Raw genomic sequence first — 21952 nt, forward strand, 5'->3', positions numbered from 1 at the left:
AGGAGCGCCCTGCGGCACACGTGGGTGGCGGAGCGGCGGGCGGGCACATGGCGAGTTGCGCGGCGCTGGCGGTGTGCGGGCAGGTGCTGGTGGTGCGGGGCGGCAGCCGGTTCCTGGCCGTCTCCACTGCGAGCAGGTGAGGGAGTGGGCGGGGAGTGCGGGCGCGGCGGCCCTGGATACCCTACTTCCCGGCCTCCGTGGTCGCGTCCGCTGGGGGTGACTCCAGGAGCCCTGCCGCGGCCCGCGAGCCCACCGCAAGCCGACGTGGAGCCGCGAGCGCCGGGCGGCGTCGGACCTCGCGCACGCTTGCTTCCGGGTTCTGCTGCGGCTGCGCGGCCAGAGGGCGGGCCGGCCCGGCCCGGCCCGGGTCACGTGGGCATGCGCGCCAGGGGCTTTAGTGCTATGGTTCGGGTCTCCAGTGTCCTTTCCGGGGTGGGTTTGATTCTTTTATACTTGAAACGGACAGCCTGTCTGTAAAGTGTACGCTCTGCAGTTCGATGCCACATTTAGATTGCACAGAAAGTTTGCGCACGAACCTGTGACGTGTTCCAGTTTGTTTGGGCTCAGAGCCCCAAATACGTGGCATTGTGAACCGACTGTGTGCCCGACACGACCCGCTGCTTAGCCTTTGGAGGAATCTTATTGACTGGCAGAGTTTTCGACTTTGAAGACAGTTTCTCTTTCTGCAGCAATGCAGTGTTCCATGAGAAAATCGTTTGGGTGCTGTCACTTTAAACGTTATCAGCATCTACAAGATCCCTTCTGTGTGCAGGGAGTGGGGGTGGTACCCAAGAAAGCTCAGGGTCTGGTAGGGAAGATGGGTGATTTCTATATTGGTAGGTGCTTTGGCGTCACTGCAGCTTTTTTCCGGTAGGAGACATTTTTCTGAACAAGTAATGGCTATTTTTCATTTGGGTGCAAAATCACACTGAATAACTGCAGTATCAGAACACAATTCTTCCTTTAAAAAATATTTATTTTTTAGTTGTAGTTGGACACAATATCTTTATTTATTCACTTTTATGTGGTGCTGAGGATTGAACCCAGGGCCTCCCACATGGTACGCGATCACTCTACCTACGGCAGAGGCACAACCCCAGCCCCACAATTTCTTCTTGTAATCACGTTTTGTTGATTTTCTAGTGCCTGAAAGAACAGTATATTAATTCTGGTTGAGTTTTTAACTTTGAGTGAATTGGTTGTTTTTTTTTTTGGACAGAATCTTGTGGATTGTGTATGACATATCCAAACAGAAGGTTAAGCAAACAGAGCTCCTGAACTCTTTTGTGCTGTGTAGTACCAGTAGGTTTTTTTTTTTTTTTCTCATTGATAAGACTCAGAATTTAATGAATATGCAAACGTACAAACTTTTTTGTTCCAAGGGTAAAAACACCTCAAACCCTGCATCTTTGTTAGAAGTGTTTATTATGTTTTTTTTTTAGTGATGAAGACAGCCTCTTCACATATGATTGCAGTACCGCAGAAAAGAAGCCAGAAGAAAATAAAGGGTGAGGTGATGGGGAAGAGTGTTCAGGGCCTGATGGATTGAGTTGGGGGGGAACTGTTAGATGAAGAAGTAATTGTTGTCCTGCTGAATTCTTAACTTCTGTCACCTGGTTTTGTGGGTAAGCTTAAGTTTCACCTTAGGAAAGAAACATGGAATTAACTTTCAAGTTAGGTATTAAGGAAATTTAATTAGTTTCTGTCAGTATTGGTTCCTATGAAATAATAGTTTGAAATCTGTAGAGGTCATGTGCAGGACATTAATGTCACCTAATTCAAAGATAAGGAAAGCAGAGTGTGCAGTTGTTTTGCATGGTGGCTTTCTTTAGTTCACTCGGTCTTCTGGCTCAACTTGTCCTTAATTATTTTCAGTTTGATTTAACCGCTGTGTCTTGTCTTGGATTAGTCCATGTGCACGAGGGTGTGGGCTGTATGATCTCTGAGGGTCTTTCCAGTCCAGCTCTTTGGGTTCTAGCATGTTTGCTAAGAGACAGTCTAGTTAGTTAGATGTAACTATTGTAACAGTACAGCATTTTTTTTGAACCTTCTCATGTCCCTTTAATACGTCTTTATGTTCTGACTACATGAACCACTTAACTATTAGCATTTTCTGCCTCTGCCTGTTTTATAAATTGGCAAGGCTAGCCATCCAGGAATGCAATCTTATTTTCCTTTATTAGCTAGGATTCTGTTGCTGTAACAAATACTTGAAATTAATAGTCTATAAGGAGAAAAGGTTTATTTTAGTTCACAGTTTTTTAAGGTTCTAGCCTGAAAGCAGGTGGCCCTGTTGCTTTGGGCCTGTGCTGAGACAGCACTTTATGGCAGGAGCATATGGCAGAGCCAAACTATTCATGTTGTTGCCAGGAAGTGAAAGAGAGTAAGGAAGTGGCCAGGGTCCCACGTTCCCCTTAAAGGACATGCCCTCTGTTGATGTAAATACCTCCTATCTCTTTTTTTTTCTTTTTGAGACAGGGTCTTGCTGTGTTGCCCAGACTAGCTTTGAACTTGAGCTGAAGCACCCCGTCTCAGCTCCCCGAGTACTGGGACTGTGGGCTTGGCAAGATCCTGTCTCTAAGGGCTACCACTCCCAGTAGCACCATGGTGGGACCGTGCCTTTAGCACCTGCTCCTCAGGTACCCTCGCCCAAATCCCAGCAAGGCTGACTGTTTCTTCCTTTTCCCCAGGGAGGATGGCCGGCCCATGGATCAGGGGAGTGACATGATTCTAGCGTCCACCTTCTCCACGTCTGGCAGCTATTTTGCTTTAACTGATGACAGTAAGCGTCTGATTCTTTTCCGTACAAAACCATGGCAATGTCTGAGTGTCAGGTATGAAATGTTAACGTCGAATCATTAAGATGTCTTATTCACAACTTGTTCTTGCATGTCAGTAGCAATAGTGACAGTTACCATAGTAATAAGCACCCAAGATGGCGTCCCAGCTGTGGGGTAGACACTGATCCAGGGATTTATGGTATTAACTGATAGGATCCTAGATTCCTGTGGGGTTGGCATGGTCTCGGTGGTGAGGAGTTGGCTGCTTTCAGGTCAGGAGGCTTGGCAGGGCTGTCCCTGCTGGTTCCTCCTGTGGCAGTGTTGCTGCCCCAGCTACTGTGCCATCCTACCTCCCACACAGTATTCCCCAGCCCTGGGTCTGCTAGAGGCAAAGGCTTTCAGCCGGGTCAGGGCTTCGAGTGAGTCCTGTTGGGCACTTGGGGCTGGGTGGGTCCAGAGCGGTCTTTCTGTTTGCTGGAAGAGAGGAAGGGGCCAGTGTAGCCCGTGCCCCAGGCAGGAGTGCGGTGTGCTGCCGTGCGCTCTCGCCAAGCCACTCCGGGAGCACCCTGCCTAAGTGCAGCTGTGCCCCTTCTTCAAAGCATCTTTGCCACTTGTGAGGGGGTGACCCTGCAGTGCTGTGAATCTGCTTCCCAAGCCACCACTATTGTTTGCTGCCACTGTGTCCTTGTGAGAGGAGGTGGATGTCACTGGTGCATGGGCAGATCTCTGACCTCTCCTGGTGTCTGTTCTTGAGAGTGAGAGCTGTATCATTCTGCTTTTTCTGTGACTCACAAACACATGGACAGAGTCAGGCCTGGGCCCCTCCTTGTCCTCCCTGAGACTCCCTTGAGAATCAGAGGTAAACATGTAGGTTGTCATGCTTCAGCTACTAAGGTTCAGGGATTTCCCTTTGTAACTGGCTCATACCAAAATATTGGATTCAACATTTTTAGATATTTATTTTATCTGATTTTCTAAGGTAAGAGTAAGAAGCCATATTCCAGGTAGCATCAAAAGCAAGAGTATTCACCCTGCCCTCTTTTCTTGTCAGATTAAAACTATAGGCCTGTTGAATATTGCTTCATCGTTAGTGTTCACAGTGTGTGTTTTTGTGTGGCAGATGCACATTTTTGTGTGTAGATGTACATAATTTGGAAATTTAACAACATATCAAAATTAAACAAAAGGATACCCAGAAATCCAGTGATGTGCCAGGGTCCCTCATCTCCCTTCCCACAGAGTGACAGAGTGAAGTGTCTTCAGGCGAACACTGCGACCTGGCCGTGAGTCCCTCCCACGGGGCTCCTGCTGGCCTAGTGGGGCTTTGCAGCTGGCTGGTCTTGACTTTGGGTCTCTGACCACCTGTGGGGACCTGGGAGGCAAGGCAGAAGGTTGGTGTGCAGTCTGCTCGTGCTCCTTAGCAAGGTGACTCTCATCAGGCAGCTGAAACCATGGACGTTTGTTCTCCGTCCTGGAAGCTGGAGTTGGAGATCAAGGTGTCTCAGGGTTGGTCCTTCCTGGATCCCCTGGCCTGGTTTTCACATAGCTTCTTCCTGTGTCCTCACGCGGTCATCTGTCCTGTGTGTTTCTGTGTTTCGAGCTCCTATAAGGAGACAGTCAGGTTGGAACAGGGCTCAGTTGAATCTGTATGGCTCTGTAAAGGCCCTCCTCAAATAGAGGCACATTCTGAGGTACTGGGTAGGTCAGGGCTTCAACACAGGGGTGTGGGGAAGATTGAGCCCATAACAGTTGATCTTGTTTTCCTAATACTGACTGCTAAGTTTATTTGTGACCCCTACGGAGTCTCCAAGGGGCTTTGGTCTCAAAAAGATATTATAAATGAGATGATCTAAACAAGCCAAGGGCAGTTCTTTGGCTCTGTAAGGGAGACGCTGTCACCTAGTCCTTGTGATCATGCAGGCTGGACATGCACTGGTCTGGGCTGGACCAGCTATGGTTTGCTTGTGTATGTATTTTGGCACTGGGGCTTTCATGAATGCAGGGCCTGGTGCATGCCAAGCCTGTGCTTTGTTGCTCAGCCAGTCTCCAGCCCCCAGTTTGATTTCAGGTGCTCCTGGGTGATGGCAGCACTGCCAGGCCACACTTTGAGCAGCAGGATGTTGTAGAGCTCAGATTGCCCCAACCCGCTGCCTCATAGACCTGGTGAATGGGCGAGCTATACCTAACTCCAGAGTCTAGAGCGCCGCTGGGGCCGGGGTTCAGGTTCAGAGCATTGCACTTGAGCATATTCAAGGCCCTGGGTTTGATTCCCAGCACCACACACAAGGAAGTGCCTTTGTTTCATCACAATGTGAGGAGCCCTGTTTCTGTTAGGAAACAGTTTTTTTCCTGGTGGTTTCAGTGAGTTTGCTGACAGAAGGTTCATTGGGCCTTTCGGCAGTGCTGGCGCGACACAGGGTATGATATGCTGATAGCTGTGGGGACTGGATGGTGTCTTCAGTACACTTGCTTTGGTTGCTAAACTCAAAGGCCTGGCTTGAGAATTGGTGTGGATGTGTGATTCTTGAGCTGCCCTGTGGTTAGCACTGTCTGGGACCCTAGCAACATGGTCTCCCGAGCCCTGAGCTGTGGTAAAGTTGTAGGCTTAATTGTGGAAGTGCAGAGTGAGTTCTTGATTCTGCCTGGCTCCCCTGGAATATAGGCTACCACATAGCTTTTACCATGTTTTCCCTTTGATCTTGGTTCATTCAGACAATTGGAAACCACAGAGAAGTGCAAGATGAGAACAGATAGCGATCCCCTTGAGCTCAGCTTTGGTGACGTCCCTGTGCAGGAACACTGGTGTGCTCCTCCTGTTTCTCTCAAGTGCGAGGCTTGCACATGGTGTGCTGATGCGTTCAGCACGGGGTGGCTAGGGGCCCCTCTCTCCCCACACAGCCATATGATATGGGGATGTGTCTTCCCTGCTGTTGGACCATACTCTGTGATGAAAGAGCCAGCGCCTGGGCCTCGCAGGGATCGGGCCACTCTGGGAGTCTGGGTCCCTGCATCTGTGTTGGGACGAGGATTCTCGAGGGGGGTTCTGTGTGACCGCGGGGCTGATAAGATGGGATAACTCAGGGGCAGGACTCCTGCAGTGCCAGTCAGTCCCGCGGGCAGTGTGTGGACGAGAGCGAGGCCAGTCGTTCTTCATGCTGTTTGCAGTTGTCTCTGGAGAGGTGCTTTGGGTCTTTTTTTTGAAGTTACTATGTCAGTGATCCCTTAAAGACCTGATGAACTCTGAGGTGGGCAGTACTACCTTGGCAGAGCACACCAGTTGGCACCTGATCGTTTTTCCCTTGAATTACAGGTTTGCTTCTGGTTTTAAACTGACACCGGTGGGTGACTTTGTGTATGTAGGCATGAGGTGGTGTGGAGGGCAGATGGTGTGATGGATGCAGTGGGGACAGTGGGTGGCAAAGCCCAAGCTCTGCTGTGGACATGGGGCAGGTGCTAGCACCTGCCTGGGAGCTGGTGAGCCCTGGGTACCCTGTGCTGTGGCTTGGCGGCCTTGAGCCATTAAGGGCCTGGGGTCGCCCTCATATGGCTTCTTCTCTGGCATTCCCCTGAGCCCAGCACGAGGCACTTTGTCACCGTCTCTGGATGGAACTGTAGGGTGAATGGCCCTTTGGGGTGTGTGTGGTAGTGGACAGATGTGTAATCATTGCTACCTTCCTCCTAAGACCTACTGGCAGATTCTTCAGCTTTCTTCTTTTTAAATTCCTTTAAAATTCAGTGTTTGTGAATTTCCAGTGCTGGGTCTTCACCCTCTCTTTGTAGGTCTAAGGAGAGATTTCTGGGGCAAGGATGAGGATGGGAAGGGAGAGCAAGATGAGGTGGTTTCATCAGACAGTGGGAGCTACTGTGCGCTAAGACATGAGAGCGCAGAACCACATGCATGGAGTGAGCAGCTGACTGGTGTGCGGGGGCCAGTCCAGTCACACTGAGGGGGGTCTGCCTAGTGACATTTTATTGGGAGCACAGACCCTTCTGTTCTGATGGATCCCCTCCTCAAAAAAAAATGTCCATCTTTTTTTTTTTTTTTTTTTTTTGATGGTACTGAGTGCAAGTTGAATGTAACCTGTACATCCCTAACCCTTTCTATTTTATTTTGAGACAGCACCTAGCAAAGTCCCTCAGGTTGGCAGTGAACTTGCAATCCTCATGCTTCAGCTTCTTGAATAGCTGGAATGATAGGCGTGTGCTGCTGCTGTGCCTGGTAAAAATGCCTATCTTTAATGTATTTGAAGTGCAGTTTAAGTTTTGGGGTTCCACACACCTGCAGTTTATGTGCAGTTGACTGGCTGAGGTCATATGCTGCTGGGGGCTCAATTGAGTTGGGACCAGACTGTCACTCCCATGTTGGCATGCTGCTGCTTTCAGACTTACATTGGGGGTGTTTGAAGCAAAGCCAAGGTGGAAATTGTGGGCAACAGTGGTTCTTCTTCAGGTGGCAATTTAGAGTGACAGGAGATCAGAGGACCTGGGACCTGGGCAGATCAGGAGACCCTCTCCTGCCCTGGAACTGAGGCCAAGGGATTGAAGATGAGGGCACCGGGTGACAGATGGTACCTTCAATTTTGACATGCACATTTGCTTTTTACTTTTTTTGTCTTTTGTGTTTTATTTTTTAGTTATAGGTGGACACAACATCTTTATTTTTATGTGGTGCTGAGGATCGAACCCAGTGCCTCACGCATGCTAGGCAAGAGTGAGTGCTCTACCTCTGAGCCACAACCCGAGCCCTCTTTTGTATTCTTTGATGTGCATTTATGAACGTGAAATCACCTCATTCCAGAGAGTACCCATTAGAGATTGGTACTGGCACCCAGAGGGCAGAGCCCCAGGAAGTCAGATCTGGGTTTGCTCTGCCTGCAGGTGTTGGGATGGTGGGGAGTCTGGTGGCTGGGAATGTGAGTTTGGGGAACTGGGGCCAGTGTGGGTATGGCATCTGAAGCCCTCGGAGCCCTGGCAGGGCCTGGGATGGCAGCTCTGGAGATAGGCTCAGGGCAGTGCCAGTTCAGGCTGAGCCAGTTTAGCTCTGAGAGACCCTGCAGAGCCGAGCATTTGCTCTGTTGTGTAGAGCTCTAATAAGAATCCAATGACTCTGGGAAGGGGAAGTGCCCAGACCAGGCCCCGACAGGATCAGAAGGTTATTGGGGCCGCTGCCTCAGTTCTCTGGGGTCCTGGGAACTGGGATATTTAACAGTGGCGACATCTGTCCCATTGTGCCACCTAACTCCCTTGGAGTCTTAAGTCCACTCCCTGCAGCTGAGCTGCATCCTAGTCACTGTGGGGACAGACCTAACTGAGAGGCAGAGAGCTCCCAGCTGGCACAAGGCAGAGCATCCTGTGGAGCTGGGGGCTGCATCTGTGCCGCTGTCCTGGGGTGGAGACTCCTGGTAGGTGTGTCCTGGTGTCCAGGTAGGGCTTTGTTGCAGCTGCCTGCTTGGCTCCTTGTTGGCACAGTGCGGGCTGTTTGTTGACATTGTGGCGTGCTCTGAGAGAGAATTTTGATTAATCCTGCCCCAGAGCCTAATTATCTTTCTGTTGTTCTTTGTTTCCTCTGTGTTTACCCCGCCACACCCCCCTTCTGCGGCTCCCTTCTGGAGGCCCAGCTGCAGGGAGCCTGTTTTGCTGGGCGTGGGCTCAGCAGGGCGGGCTGTGATGAAGTGCAGGTGGAGCATGCTGTGGAGAGCAGCCTGTGCTGTGGGGGGTGGAACCCCAGATGCCTTGCCTGGAGAGTGATGGGCATCTTGCTACTCAGAGTGCTGACCCTGGTTAAGCAGAGGCTTGAACGTAGCTGCATCTCGTATAGAACCAGCTGGCAGATGTGGCAGGCCGTGGCAACCCAGATCAAAGGTTTTTATGAGTGTACTGAATTCAGTGCCAACTGAGTGGTGCCCCACCCGCTCCCGAGCTCCCTGCTGTACTGTGGCCTTCCAGCCAGGGCCATTTTCGCTGCTGCCCTGTGTTGGGTGAGGGATGGTGCCCTGGCACCTGCAGGAGTGAGACACCCCTGCAGTATGTGTGGGATGTAGCAGCACCAGCAGCTTTTCATGGAGGCTGTGGAGAACAGGGGAGGTCAGATGGGCCCCTGGGTGTGGAGAGTCAAGGACCATGGGCCCCAGATGGTGGCCTTTGCTTTTGTCCCTGATGGTGGCCCTCTCATATTGGTGAAGCCCACCCACATTTCCTGCACAGGCATGGCAAAGGTTCTGGGGCCACAGGCAGTTTCCTCAGCATTACGTCACGACAGGTTTCAAACATACAGCTGAGCTGAGAGGACTTTACATCACATACTCCTGTATCTGCCACCCCGGTCTTATCACCAAGAATAATTTATTTCCTCCCTCCCTCCCTCCCTTCCTTTCGGAGTAGTTTTCTTTTTTTGATACCAGGGATGGAACCCAGGAGCGCTTCACCAGTGAGCCACATCTCCAGTCCTTTTATGTTTTACTTTGAGTCAGGGTCTCGCTAAGTTGCTTAAGGCCTTGCTAAGTTGTTGAGGCTGGCTTTGAACTTTGCAATCTTGATCTTCCTGCCTCAGCCTCCCAAGCCACTGGGATTACAGGTGTGCACTTCCACATCTGGCCAGGAGCAATTTTCTTGAGGAAAAATTATTGAAGTAAAATTAGTCCAAGGCATGGGCTTTGTGTGTGCGTGCTGGGGAGGAACCCAGGGCCTGGTGCGTGCCAGGCAAGTGCTCTGCCACTGAGCTGCACTCAGCCTAGGGCACTGGCTGTGATGTGGTTCTCAGCATTGCTTTGTTATTTTGGCATCATCTTCCCTGGCTGGACAGGCACATGTGTTGCCATAGGCAACAGGGCACAGAGGCCCCTGACTTAGAATGGGATCACGTCCCAGTAAACTCCTTAGGCTGAAAATACATGTGTTACACCGAATCTATAGAGCATCCTGGGTTGGCCTCACCTGCTTTAAATGCTAAGGATGCTTTCCTGAGCCTGTAGCTGGTAAAATCATGCACTGAAGCCTGGTTCTGCTGCAGGGTGTTGAACATCCTGTGTAAGGCATTGAATATTCTACAGAAGGAAACAAAGAGTGACTGTATGGGTGTGCTTTCACACAGTTGTAAAGTGGACAGCTCCAAGCTGAACCAGGATAGCTGGGCCGGGGGCCGGCAGCATAGGTGTGAAGGCCTGCAGCTGAGCTGACCTGTGGCTGCTAACCCGTGTGTCTCTGCTCTTCAGGGTAGTGGTGAGGAGGTGCACAGCTCTGACCTTCACAGCCTCTGAGGAGAGGGTCTTGGTGGCCGACAAGTCTGGAGACGTCTACTCCTTCTCGGTGCTGGAGCCACATGGAGGTGGCAGGCTGGAGCTCGGGCACCTGTCCATGCTGCTGGACGTGGTATGTAGGGGCACGCTGATTTGTTGTTCGCTCCAGCTGACGCCCTGGTAGGGCAGAGGCTGAAGGGTCTAAGGGGAGGAGCCGGGGCTCCCCCAGAGCAGGAGGAGCTTAGAATGGAATCGAGGTAGGTGGAGTGGTCAGCAGGATGGAAGGGGACCGGTGAGTTAGGAGAGGGTTGTGTGGTTCTAGACGTGAAGGACAGCTTCCTGGGGGACTCCAGCTTGGGATGACAGAGGGGGGGGAGGTGGGAAGCAGAGCAGCGCCATGTGCTCTGAGGCCTTCTCCCAGGACTCAGCCCCAACCTGGTGTTTCCCAGCCATCTGGAGAGTGGTGGAGCTGGGGTGGACCCAAGCAGGGACATTGCGGGAGGGTGTGAAGGGGCACTCACTAGGACTTGGTGACTACTAGATGTGGGGGCAGGTGAGAGGAAGGTAGGTGGTCTGGAAGTGGGAGGTTGTGGAGGTTGGGGTGGGTTGAATAAGGGTTGGGTTTGGATGTTCCAGGATTAATTGCCCTTGTCTGGGCTGAAGAAGAAGGGCTGGGGACACTGGAGACCCATGGGGGGCAGGGGGAGCCCCAGTGATTTCACAGAGGTGAGAGGAGGGGCAGGACCCCCTGTCTAGCTCCAGGCCTTGGTGGCTGGTGTGGGGCACAGTTTTATGCAGGCCTCAGAGGTGGCCTTCCACAGGGGACTAGTGGGAGAAGATCGGGGGTCCTGTGGTACTGTGGAGTGGCCAGCGAGTGTCTCTTTGTTCTCTGACCCCTGGTGACGCAAGGCTGTGAGTCCTGATGACCGCTTCGTGCTTACTGCTGACCGGGATGAGAAGATCCGCGTCAGCTGGGCCGCTGCACCACACAGCATTGAGGCCTTCTGCCTGGGGCACACAGAGTGAGTGCAGGGACCTCGGGCTTAAGGCAGATAAGTGGGGACCTGGTGGCAGAACAGCAGGGCCCTATACCTGGAACCACCGAAACCCCTTTGCCAAAGGAACGAGTTCTTCCTCGGCTGGCCCTGCCCAGCTCGTGGCTGTCCTAGCACTCACCCAGTGGGGGGCCCATGGATGCCCAGAGCGAAGGGACGTGTGAGAGGCATTGACTGCCGCCGTGTGTGCTGTCCCTCACCCGGTGTCCACACTGCTGGCGAGGGGCCTTGTTTGGAGAGCTCTTTCCTTGGTCAGTGCCCATGTTGGCCATTAAGAGCTGGGTGTGTTAGGGGACGAGGACCAGCCTGTCTTGCCTTGGGTGGACCCAAGCAGGACATTGTGGGAAGGTGTGAAGGGGCACTCACTAGGACTTGGTACCATAGATGTGGGGACAGGTGAAAGGAAGGTAGGTGGTCTGGAAGGTGGGGGGTTGTGGAGGTTGGGGTGGGTGGAATAGGGTTGGATTTGGAAGTTCCAGGATTAATTGGGGCACACAGAGTGAGTGCAGGCCAGAGGCTGGTTACAGTTTCATGGGAGGAAAGCATTTAGCTGACTGCCTGGATGGCTTGCGTTCTTTCTGTTGGACGGAGCCGTCCCGAGCTCTCTGGCCATGGGTAATTGTCACCCCATATTCCAGCATCCTCGTGGTGCCAGCCTGCAGTGCAGTGTGTGGTATGCAGGAGCTGCTTGATGGATCTCGATGTGTTTTCAGTGCCTTAATAAGTGAACAGCAGTTGGCCTTGAGCTTGATTTCCAGCCCGTGGAAGTTAGTCCTGCTCTTTGCTGCTGAGTGCCTGTCGGACGCGTGTTGGTGGGACATGTGTGCCTGTGGGACGTGAGGGCCTGGGGGATGCGTGTTGGTGGGACGTGTGCATTGGGACATGAGTGCTTATGGGATGCATGCCAGTGGGCTTTTTCTTCTTGGAGGACCTGAGTCTAGGAACTGGGTTCCCTGGCAGACGGCGCCCCTGGGCCCAGGCCAGGGTGACACTTGGAGAGGCTTTGTCTGATGGGGACAAGGAAGCGCCTGGGAGCCCTTGCCCCAGCGATCACTGGAGGGCACTGCATTAGAGGTGGGGAAGAGCAGGGAGCTGTCGGCCTGTGTTTGCCAGCAGAGGGGCTTCCTGGCCAGCCAGGTCGCTCAGGGCCCCCAGTGGCTCTTTGGACGGGAGAGTGGCTGCCGCAGTGAGTCGTCTGCTGGTGCAGGGTGAGCATGGTGACTGGCCGGGCCGCCCAGGGTTCTGATCCCTGGCTGCTTATGTCGGGGACCCTCAGGGTCTGATCTGTGGTGTGGTTCTGCTGTCTGGCCCCCCAAGGGTGCAGGCATTTTGGGTAGAGGCAGGTGCTCAGGGAGCTGGTTGGGGTGCTGCCAGTCAGAGCCGCTACAGAGGGACACGAGGTGGAGGTCGTTGCATTGTGGGACCCCGGAGGACATGGTGTCATGTTATGACGCCAGGGGCTATCACCTGGCTCTCCGCAGCACTGGCCAGTTCTTGGGGGCTGAGGGAGGGTTCCCTTCCTGAGGTGAAAGGTGGCCTCTCGTCCCACTGTAGGTTTGTGAGCCGGATCCTCGTGGTGCCCAGCCATCCTGAGTTGCTGCTGTCCTCCTCAGGGGTGAGTGCCAGTGTTCAGCAGGTGCCCGCCACTGGCTGCTGCTTGGGGAAGGTGGAGAGCCATGGGAGCAGAGGAATTTGTCTCTGTCTGTGGTCCATGCATCCCTGCTCCCCCATGGTGTCCACTAGATGGCACTTGCTTTCTGCATCTTGAACTGCCCAGGGTTGCTCCTTGCCCACAGTCGCTCATTCGGGGCTGGGTGCAGTCTGTGGCACGTGTGGTGTGTGTGCCGTCTGTGCATGTGTGTGTGTAGTCTGGTTGGTGTAGTGTGTGAGGTGTGTGTGTGAGCATCTGCATGTGTGCACACCTGGCCCCAGCACAGCAGGTGTGGGTTAGGACCTCCCGGCACATGGCGTCTGGCTGCCTCGGATTCCTATCCCATCATGCTGATGTCTTCTGGACATTCACCTCTTTTTCTTTTTTGGTACTAAGGATTGAACCCAGGGGCACTTCAACACTGAGCCAATCCCCAGCCCTTTTTATTTTTATCTCGAGGTAGGGCCTTGATAAGTTGCTGAGGTTGGCTTTGAACTTGCAGTCTTCTTGCCTCAGCTTCCCAAGTGGTAGGAGACACCATACCCAGGACGGGTGGGCAGTGCTGCTGGGACATTTGCATCTTTACAGAGAACCTTTAGCTCACAAGGGCAGCCCTGACCCCCTGACCACACCCAGCTGTCTTCAGTGTCGTGTAACCCCCCCATCCCCATCTCCCTCCCCGCCCAACACATGACTGGCTCTTGTGGAGCTGGAGGCCTGCTGCGACGCTGTCTGCTAAACTGTCTTTTTTTGCAGGACTGCACCCTGCGGCTCTGGGAGTACAGAAGTGGCCGCCAGCTGCAATGCTGTGACTTGGCCAGCCTGCAGGAGCCGGTGGAGCCCCAGGGCCCCAAGGTAGCTGCAGCACTGGTCTGGGTGATTGGGTGTGTGCAGGGCATCTCTCCAGGTGCCTGCATTGTGTGCAAAGAGTTATCTGTCAGACACATCTTTGCTGTCGGTGCCAGCGTTCTTCCAGTTTGGGAGAAATCGTGTACAGCGTTTCTGATTCTGAACACGTGCAGTCACATAGGTGGAAAACAAATTGTCTTACTTTGTGCATTCGGACAGCAAATTAGAGAAAAGCCTCTAGTCCCACTTGGAAGTGGAGAAGACGGTGGTGCTTAGTGAGGGCCCTCACCTCGGCTTCGTCTGGGCAGGACAGGCAGCCCACCACAGTGCTCTGTCCTTTATGGTGTGTCTTGGCACCTGGGCTGCACCCAGGCGCTCCCTGGGATGTAGATCACGTTCCCCACTGGGCCGGTTGCTCTGCGTGAGAACAGGGTGGCGTGGCCTCTGCTCTCTGCTCTGCCGGCCAGGAGAGTAGTAAGCCTTGTCCTCTGCTTTGCGAGCCTCGGGGTTCTGTGAGCCGCCTTTGTTTCTGTCGTCTCCTGTGCTGGGAAGAGTAGAGCCTGAGGGGCGGTGGTTGTGGAGTCGGGTCCCCTGCTCCTCCTCCCCTAGCTTTTGCAGCCATCCTTGGGCTTTGAAGGCATTGCACAGGCCTGCAGGGACTACTGAGGCCAAGGAGAAGCTCCTGCTGTCCCCTTGCTTGGAGTTGAGAGGACGGGGGAGCCAGCTGTTCCTTCTTTCCCACTGATTTCCACAGTGTTCTGGGTGCCCACCGTGCCTTGCCTGGTGAGGCTGGGGACGCGGCACTGGGGGCTCTGCCTTCCTGTGAGGAGTGTGCAGCCCGCAGGGCGGCACTGACTCAGAGCCGCTTTTCTCTGCAGAGGTTTGCCGCATCCAGGATTGCATTCTGGGCCCAGGAGAGCTGTGTGGCACTTCTGTGTGACAGGTAAGCCACAGTGGCTTCTCCATCCCACAAGTCCATTAGGAGGGGAGGCAGATGGATTGCTCAGTGGTCCTGCCTATGTCCTTGTGGAGGGGTGGGCAGTGCTGCTGGTGCAGCCCCGCCCCTTGAGCTCCCTGTGGTGCGTGGGTCCTGGCGCTCTTGGTGGGCTTTCCACCTTGGAGCTTACAGGTCACCGTGGCCTCTGTGGTCTCCAGTCACCGCCACTCAGCTGGTCCCAGTGGAGCCTGCCATGCTAGGGTGGAGACATCACAGACACTTTTGGAGCTAGGACAGGTCTTCTGGTGCTTTCTATGTTCTGTATTTCGCCCTGTGACAAGTCTGGGGAGGCAGTCCTGGCTCATCTTGGGAATGAGGGTGTAGGTTTGGAGAGGGGGGAGGTACTGTCCAGAGCCCAGGCTTCTGTGCATGGCTCTGTGGGTGGGGTGGCCATCCCCATTCTTTGTTCTTTGTCCTGTGTTGGTTAGTGCTTGCTGTGTAAGAAGTTGCCCTAGAACTCAGGGGCATGGACAGCAAACGCCTGTCACCTCGCAGGTGCTCGGGTACCTCAGTTGGTGCTCCTGGTTGGGGCATCTCCCAGTGTTGGTCTTGAGGGTGGTGCTGTCGGGCGAGGGCTGAGCTGCAGCTGTGTCAGGCCCCACCGGCCTGCGGTGCGGTCATAACCATCCTCTCTCTCCTGGAAAGCCTCCCCGTGGTCCTCGTCTTCCATCTTGAGGCCAGCGGCCAGCAGCTGGCGTTCAGACAGCAGTTGACTTTTCCACACCGGGTGTGGGATGTGGCGTTTGAGGAGACCCAGGGCCTGTGGGTTCTGCAGGACTGCCATGAAAGCCCCCTGGTGCTCTGGAGGCCTGTGCGTGGCCAGTGGCAGGTGAGACTGAGCAGCCTGTGTCCAGGGCCCCCTGTCCTGTAAGACTGGGGCTGTGGGGCAGCCATGATTTTCTCATTACCCTGATCCCTTTGAGCCTGATCATGTCTGAGTCCCAGGCTGTGTCCCAGGGTGAAGGGAGCAGAGGGCCAGCCCTGCTGTCCCCGCTATGGTGTGGGCATGTTCTTGGGACAGGGGTCGCCATCAGGGGTTTTCCCTGGGATTCCACATCCTGCCCCACACGTACTTCACTCATGAAGCTGGGATAGCATTGTCTGTGCCTTGTGTGTGCAGGCTCAGTTATTGCTGTTGGTGGGCACTTGGACACGTGGAGCCCCTGGGGCAGAGGACGGGGCGTGGGCAGTAGGCCTAGCCGCCTCCTTACCCTGTCATGCCAGGGACCGGGAGGAGGGGAATCATGTCCTTGGCAAACTCCACGCTTTGCCAAAGCCCCTGGCCTGTGCTGGAAGTGAGCCCGCAGGGGTCTTTGTCTGAAAGAAGCTGACTGGGAGGCCCAGTGCTGCCGGGTGGCCCGTCCGCACCCCGCCCAGGTCCTGCCTCACTGGCTTCACAGGGAGCTTCCTGGCCGCCTCCTTGCTGCCGCCAGTGTCTCCCACCTTCTTATTGGGGCCTTTGTCACCTCTAGTCTGTTCCTGAAAGTGCTGTGTTACAGAGGCTGGCCAGTCATCTCCGTGGACACTGGGCCATGTTGGAAGGTAAGAATCTGCAGGGGGCTGCTCATCAGGCCCTAGACCAGAGTTCAGGACAGGCTCACTGCAGTGGACGCCACACGCAGGCAGGCTTCCGCACACCAGGCAGGTGTGGGGCAGCGCTGTGCTGACAGCAGGAGGCCCTGTGCTGGTGAAGAGGCTGCAGGCCGCTGGCCCATGCCTCTGCAGATGCAGCAGGGCGCTCAAGGCTGTGGGAGCCACGTTTGCTGGTTGGCCTGGGGCCCAGGTGTAGAGGACACTGCCACAGTGTTGGCCACCTCTGTCTGCCCCCTGAGGCGCAGAACCTGCTGCCTCACCTACCGGTGTGCCCTCATGCTTTTGTGGACCAGAGACTGAAGGTGGCCATGTCTGCAGGACTGTTCAGACCCAGCCTCTGTTGCTCAGAAGAAATCCTCCAAAATCAGTCTTTTCCAGCTGAAGTTCCTTATAGTCTAAAGGGTTTGAACTTAAACATGGCTTTGGAGGTATTTGTGTGGCAGTGCCCTGAAGTGTCCTCTCTGAAGCTTTGTGGGTGGCTTGTGTGCTGTCTCCCCACCTTTCCTTTGCTCTTTCCCATCCTGGCTGGAAGTTGAGGTGTGGACCCTGGCGTGGTCTGGATCTACTTTAGGAGCATCTTCAATGGGCCCTGTGGCTAACTGTGAGGGGACCCCCAGGCACAGCTCAACGCCCAGCACCTACTGCCCCCTTGCCCTCTCATTGTTCAGGGGCCTTAGCTGGCTCAGTCCTGTCCTGCTGAGGATCACCTCACATGGACTCAGGCCAAAGCCTGCCATCACTTTCTAAGGTGTTCTGCAGACAAAAATGGCCTGTTTGCCGGGTAGGGGTGAGAGTGGTGTTGGGGAGGCCCACCTCGGCCTGAGCATCCCCAGAGCAGTGGTGTTGCCACAGGACGCTAGCAGCCATGCCTAGTGCAGGGTGAGGCAGAACAGCCACTGGTTACAGTCACTGAGTGCCCTGGGTGTCTCCTGGCCAGGAGAGACCATGCCTGCCAGGCTACATCTCTGGCTTCCCTCAGGCCTCTGGACCACGGCAGGCCTTGGACATCTGTGGCTGCATAGCAGATCATTCCACACTTGCCTCCCTAACACCATGTGTCCCAGTCGTCTTTCTGTGGGTCAGGGGCACAACTCAAGAGAGGCCTTGTAGGCTACAGTCAAGGAGCCGCTGTCTTGAGTCTGCCCCGACAGGCCCACCCTGCTCGCTTCCTTTCTGTGAGTGGAGTTGGGTTCTCACAGCTGGTGGCCCACCGTTCCCTGCCCTTTGGCCTTTGCCAGACAGCACACAGCCTGCAGCAAAGTGCCTTTGTGCCCTGGTTTCCCACCTCCATCCCTTTCCTTTTTGCCTCATTCTGTTAGAAGCATGTCCCCAGGGTACAGACACCAGGAGGCAGGCATCAAGGTGGCCCTTTCAGAATTCTGAGTTCTGGCTCTTTGCATTCAACTGCTGAGTCCTGACCGGTGTCTGTTTTTGTGCCCATGACAGGCTCTGTTGGTGCTGCAGATGGCTTCCGCAGCCTGTACAAGGCCACCTTTGACAACATGACCTCCTACCTGAAGAAGAAGGAGGAGAGACTGCTGCAGCAGCTGGAGAAGCAGCAGCGCCGGAAGAGCCCTCCGCCAGGGCCCCCTGGAGGGACCAAAAGGGCCCGCTCGGGGCCGGCAGCCTTGGGCTGCTGACCTCTGTCTTGGCGGGGCTCCCCACTGACAGTACAAGCAGCTCTTGGCCCAGCACCTCCCTTTAGAGGAAAGAGGTGGCAGCCAGGTCCCACTGGCTCAGTGGACAGTCTGTGGTCGCCAGGCTCTAGAGTGTCCTCATTGCTGGGTGCAGGCTCTTGCCTGGAGTCCGTTCCTCCCCGGTGAGGGGAAGCCATGCAGTGACAGCTGAGCTGGAGAGTCTGCACAGGGTGGTGGGAGTGCCTTGAGCACTGTGTCTTCCTTTTGGAGGAAATATACTACCCGTGGCGCTGGCGGCTACTTTCTTGCTGTGTCCTCAGTGCTGTCTGCCGGGTGCGTCTTCCTCCTGGGAAATCGGGCACAGCCTGGCTTTCTGCCCTCACAGTGCCTCCTCCTGGGTGCTGCCATGCAGCTCCTCTGGGGTGCTGTCCCTGATTCACGTGTGCAGTAGCTGGGTGGTGAGTGGCTCTGTGCAGCGCAGCAGTGATGTGTCCCTGGGGGAGCTGGATGGCACTGGCACAGGAGGGGACTTTGTTGAAGGCGTCTGTGGATGTGGCCCTGGCGAGGACCTCATTTCACAGGGAAGTGATTGGTGACGTGTGTTTTTGTGCCTTTGACTTGGACTCTGCTCACTCTGGAGTGGCAGGGGCTTCTAATGAAGGGGAGCTTTTTGTGGCTTCCTGCAAGTGTGTGGGGCAGCGTGTGGAAGTCGTGTTTCTCAGTGCAGGTCGTGGCTGTGCCAGCCTGACCACTGAACCCAGCTTCTGCCCACTTTCCGTGATTCTGTCTCAGACCCAGGCCCAGCGTGTGTGGGTGAGGACGTGGCCATTTAAGCAGATTTCTGCTGTGCACCAGCAGTTACGGAGCTTTGGCTTCTCCCCCAGGGCCCTGGTCTCCTTGGACCCCAGCCTGGAAGCAGCAGTGTTGAGGAGGGGCTGCTGGGCGGAGGGGCCGTGTCCTGTGTGCTGCAGGCCCTCTGAACAGGCCTGTCCTCAGTGGTGTGGAGTTCTTGGTGTAGGAGAAACTCAGGTTTGGTCTCCTTCATGCCAGTGTTTTGGGAACCCTCTGAGCTTGCAGCCTCCCTTCTCGCTGGCCCCCCACCTTTTACGTTTTATTTTGATTCAGGGTCTTGCCAGGTTTCTGAGGCTGGCCTCAGACTACGATCCTCCTGTCTCGGCTGTTAATACCTGGGCTCTGCTTGGTGCTGTGGCAGCAGGTGTGGTAGGACCAGGAGCGCTAGCGGACGATTCTCGCCCCCCTTGAGATCCTGTTTAAGTTGTATGTTTAAAAAATGAACTGGTTTGCTTCTTGGGAAACACCTTTCCTGTTCACCTGGCTCCTCCTCCCAGCCAGAGTAGACACGGTCCTCCGTCCACGTTGTTCCAGCCAGCGCTCCAGGTGGTGGCCAGGGCCCTTCGGTGTCTGGTGAGGAGGCTCACAGACACAGCTTCAGGGCAGTGCTGCAGAGCCACGGGCATGGTGTGGGGAGAGGCTGCAGTCGGGCGGGACCACCCGTCTTCCCAGTGCTCGCTCTAAATCACTCTTACCCTTACCAAGGTCATGCACGTAGGTGATGGGCCAAAGGGCACCTGTGGCCTGCTGTCTCCCCTCCCGTGGTTCCTGACCTTGTTTCTTTCTCCAGAGGCCATGGTGGTTGGTGGTATTCCCTGCCCGACACCCAAGTGACCCCCAGGGTCTACTCACTGGGTCACTCTCACAGAAGTTGCTGTACACACACTTGAGTGGTGCTGTCCACGTGCTCACGTGGATCCGAGTGCGCCTTTGCCCAGCGCTCGCTGCCTGGTTTCCAGGGGGGTGTGGCCACGTGCCCTCGTTGGCACTGCCTTGCCCTCTCACGGGTCTGTCCTCTTGTCTGCTCAGTGGCTCTGGCTCACCTGGCCCCTTGGCCAGGAGTGGCTTCCAGCTGGACCTCATATCCTGTGGGGTCCTGTGCTTGCTCCCTGCCTTTAGGGCCCCTAATTCCTGGCAGACTGGGGGGCTTTATTCCAGCTGGCTCTGAGAATCTACGCTCAGGTGCTCCCAGGTGTCCCAGGAGTTTCTCCTGTGGAAGGTTGGCTGCACCCAGTGCACATGCTCTCTAACCCCTCACCTCACAGCAGCACCCCACCTGCTGTTCCCTCCCCTGGTGCCTGCTTGCTGGGCTGCTCGCTCACATCCTGCCCTGCCACCCGACCGCTTCTTCATCAGTGTCACTATTGGGTGAAGATTTGCCCTTACGCCCCCTTAGAATTTTATCTTTGTTTCATCGTTCCTATTTTTTTAAAAATTGTTTATCAGTGGATCTTTATTTTATTTATTTTTTTTGTGTTGCTGAGGATCAAACCCAGTGCCTCACACATGGGAGACAAGTGCTCTGCCACTCAGCCCCAGCCCCAGCCCATTTCTGTTTTTTAGTTGGTATGTGTTTACTTTTGGGGACAACCCCTTTCATTGATTAAAAAAAAAATGTGGTTATCATATTGAGCCCTGCACACTTGGCTTGTGTTTTCATTTTGACTGTGGAGTGTGTGGGGTGTACAACTGAAAAGTGTACAGGAAACACAAATGCTGAGACCCCCATGTCCCCTCTGGTCACTGCCCTGACACGTACAAGGCCTGTGGCCGGCGGGTCATCCCCTTCTGCCGCTCTGATTTCTCTGCTGGCCCTCTCTGGGAGTCATCCACGGTGCCACAGTGGTCATGGGTTGTTCTTCCTGCTAGTTAAGTGTTGTGCTGTGTGCAGATGCTATGGTGTGTCCATTCTGTTGAGGGACGTTAGGACGGTTTCCCAGTTTAGTCTGGTGAAGTGCTGTGGTGCATGCTCTAGTACCTGTCATTTGGCACACATAAGCGTTTCCACTGGTATCTGTGGGAGATTGGTTCTAGGACCCCGTCCCCTGCCCACCAAAACCCCACAGTCTGTAGATGCACGAATCCTGTGTGTACGATGGTATTTGCACACAGCCCCACACGTCCTCCTGTGCCCAAGGCACCTTTACCTTACAGTGCCCATGCAGTGCCCGTGCGTGTATGCAGTTGCTCTACCGTGTGGGTTGGGGAGCGACGATAGGCAGGACCCTGTGCAGGTGCGTTACTGGCAGTTACTCCCCACCACGTAGTTTTGAGTCCACACTGGCTGACCCTGTCTGCAGAGCCTGTGGGTGTGGAGGACGACTGCACCTAGGAGTGGACTCGCTGGCTGTGGTCACTCACGTGTGTGGTTTGGAAGACAATCCACCTGTGCTAGTTCACATCCTGACCACAGAACGCAGAGTCAGGTATGCTCACACTCAGCTTTTGAGGTTGACAATGCGAGATGGGCCTTGAAGTTCCGTGTGCTGAAGTGTTCTTTTACCAAAGCACAGATGTGGAATTATGGACTGGTGGGCGGAGCCCCGCGGAGTCTAGACTTGAGCTTGGGTTCTCCGCTGTGTCACTCAGTTTGGGTTACTCACCTGAGGGAAGTCAGCCTTGAGGTCACAAGGACACTCCAGTGGTCTACAAAGAGGTCTCTGTGTGAGGATTTGAGGCCCTTGCTGGCACCCAGCCGGGAGGCCACCGTTGGCAGGGGCTCCTGCGGTCTCCCACAGCCTGTCTCTGCCGTCCCCTGTGCACAGGCACGTGCTGTCCTGATTCCCTATGGCTTCTTTGGTGTGTGGGTCTCTGGAGGTGTCGTTTGGTTTCCCACTTCTCTCTGTTCTGTCTGCGTTATGAGCTCAGAGTGGGCCTCACCCCGTGCTCCTTTCAGACTCGGCAGCCTCGGAGGCTGGCCACGCTGGTCACTGCACGAGTGTGTGAGAGGAGGGTTCCCCTGTCTCGTCGCGGCTGGAGGCTTCTAGCAGCGGGAAGGTAGGATTGGCCACATCTGCCTGAAGAACGTGGTTGGCGCTTGGTGTGTTCACAGCTGTCAGTTACAGAAGCCTTGCTTACTGTCCTGGTCTGGGTTTGGATTTGGGTGCTGTTCCACCGTGTGAGCAGTTCTCCTGACATTGGGTGCACGCAGGCCTGTGTGTCTGCTCACCCATCACGAAGCAGCCTGTGACTTGGCTCGGATGTCCTTCTGGAGTGCGTGTCCCCGCTGCAGCTCGCCTGTGCTTGCTCAGTGGGGGTTTCCTTCTTTATCCCTTTATTTTCATGTCTGTGTATTTAATGTGG

General features: G+C 54.8%; 1 protein-coding gene across 2 annotated transcripts; it reads left to right on the plus strand.

The window, feature by feature from the left end:
- Wdr4 (WDR4 tRNA N7-guanosine methyltransferase non-catalytic subunit) lies at positions 1–18097 on the plus strand. 2 transcript variants are annotated; one of them, XM_071615003.1, is made up of 11 exons: positions 1–136; positions 1443–1508; positions 2691–2834; positions 9992–10148; positions 10925–11037; positions 12625–12685; positions 13478–13576; positions 14449–14513; positions 15213–15396; positions 16040–16109; positions 17607–18097. In XM_071615003.1, exons 1-11 carry the CDS (start codon positions 48–50, stop codon positions 17798–17800), a joined length of 1242 nt encoding a protein of 413 aa, XP_071471104.1. In that variant the 5' UTR covers positions 1–47; the 3' UTR covers positions 17801–18097. The 2 variants fall into 2 exon arrangements, with proteins under 2 accessions (XP_071471104.1, XP_027785026.1); XM_027929225.2 differs by lacking the exons at positions 1–136; positions 1443–1508 and having other exon boundaries at positions 2693–2782.
- Positions 18098–21952: the final 3855 nt, after the last annotated feature.

Source organism: Marmota flaviventris, chromosome 8 (genome assembly GCF_047511675.1).
Source record: "Marmota flaviventris isolate mMarFla1 chromosome 8, mMarFla1.hap1, whole genome shotgun sequence".
Lineage (NCBI taxonomy): Eukaryota > Metazoa > Chordata > Mammalia > Rodentia > Sciuridae > Marmota > Marmota flaviventris.

Bases quoted from the DNA above. Each gene is read 5' to 3' on its own strand.
- Wdr4 (XM_071615003.1), top strand. From the start codon at position 48: ATGGCGAGTTGCGCGGCGCTGGCGGTGTGCGGGCAGGTGCTGGTGGTG. The intron at 12,686-13,477 runs GTGAGTGCCAGT...CTTTTTTTGCAG, and splicing joins TGCTGCTGTCCTCCTCAGGG to GACTGCACCCTGCGGCTCTG. The intron at 16,110-17,606 runs GTAAGAATCTGC...TGCCCATGACAG, and splicing joins ACACTGGGCCATGTTGGAAG to GCTCTGTTGGTGCTGCAGAT.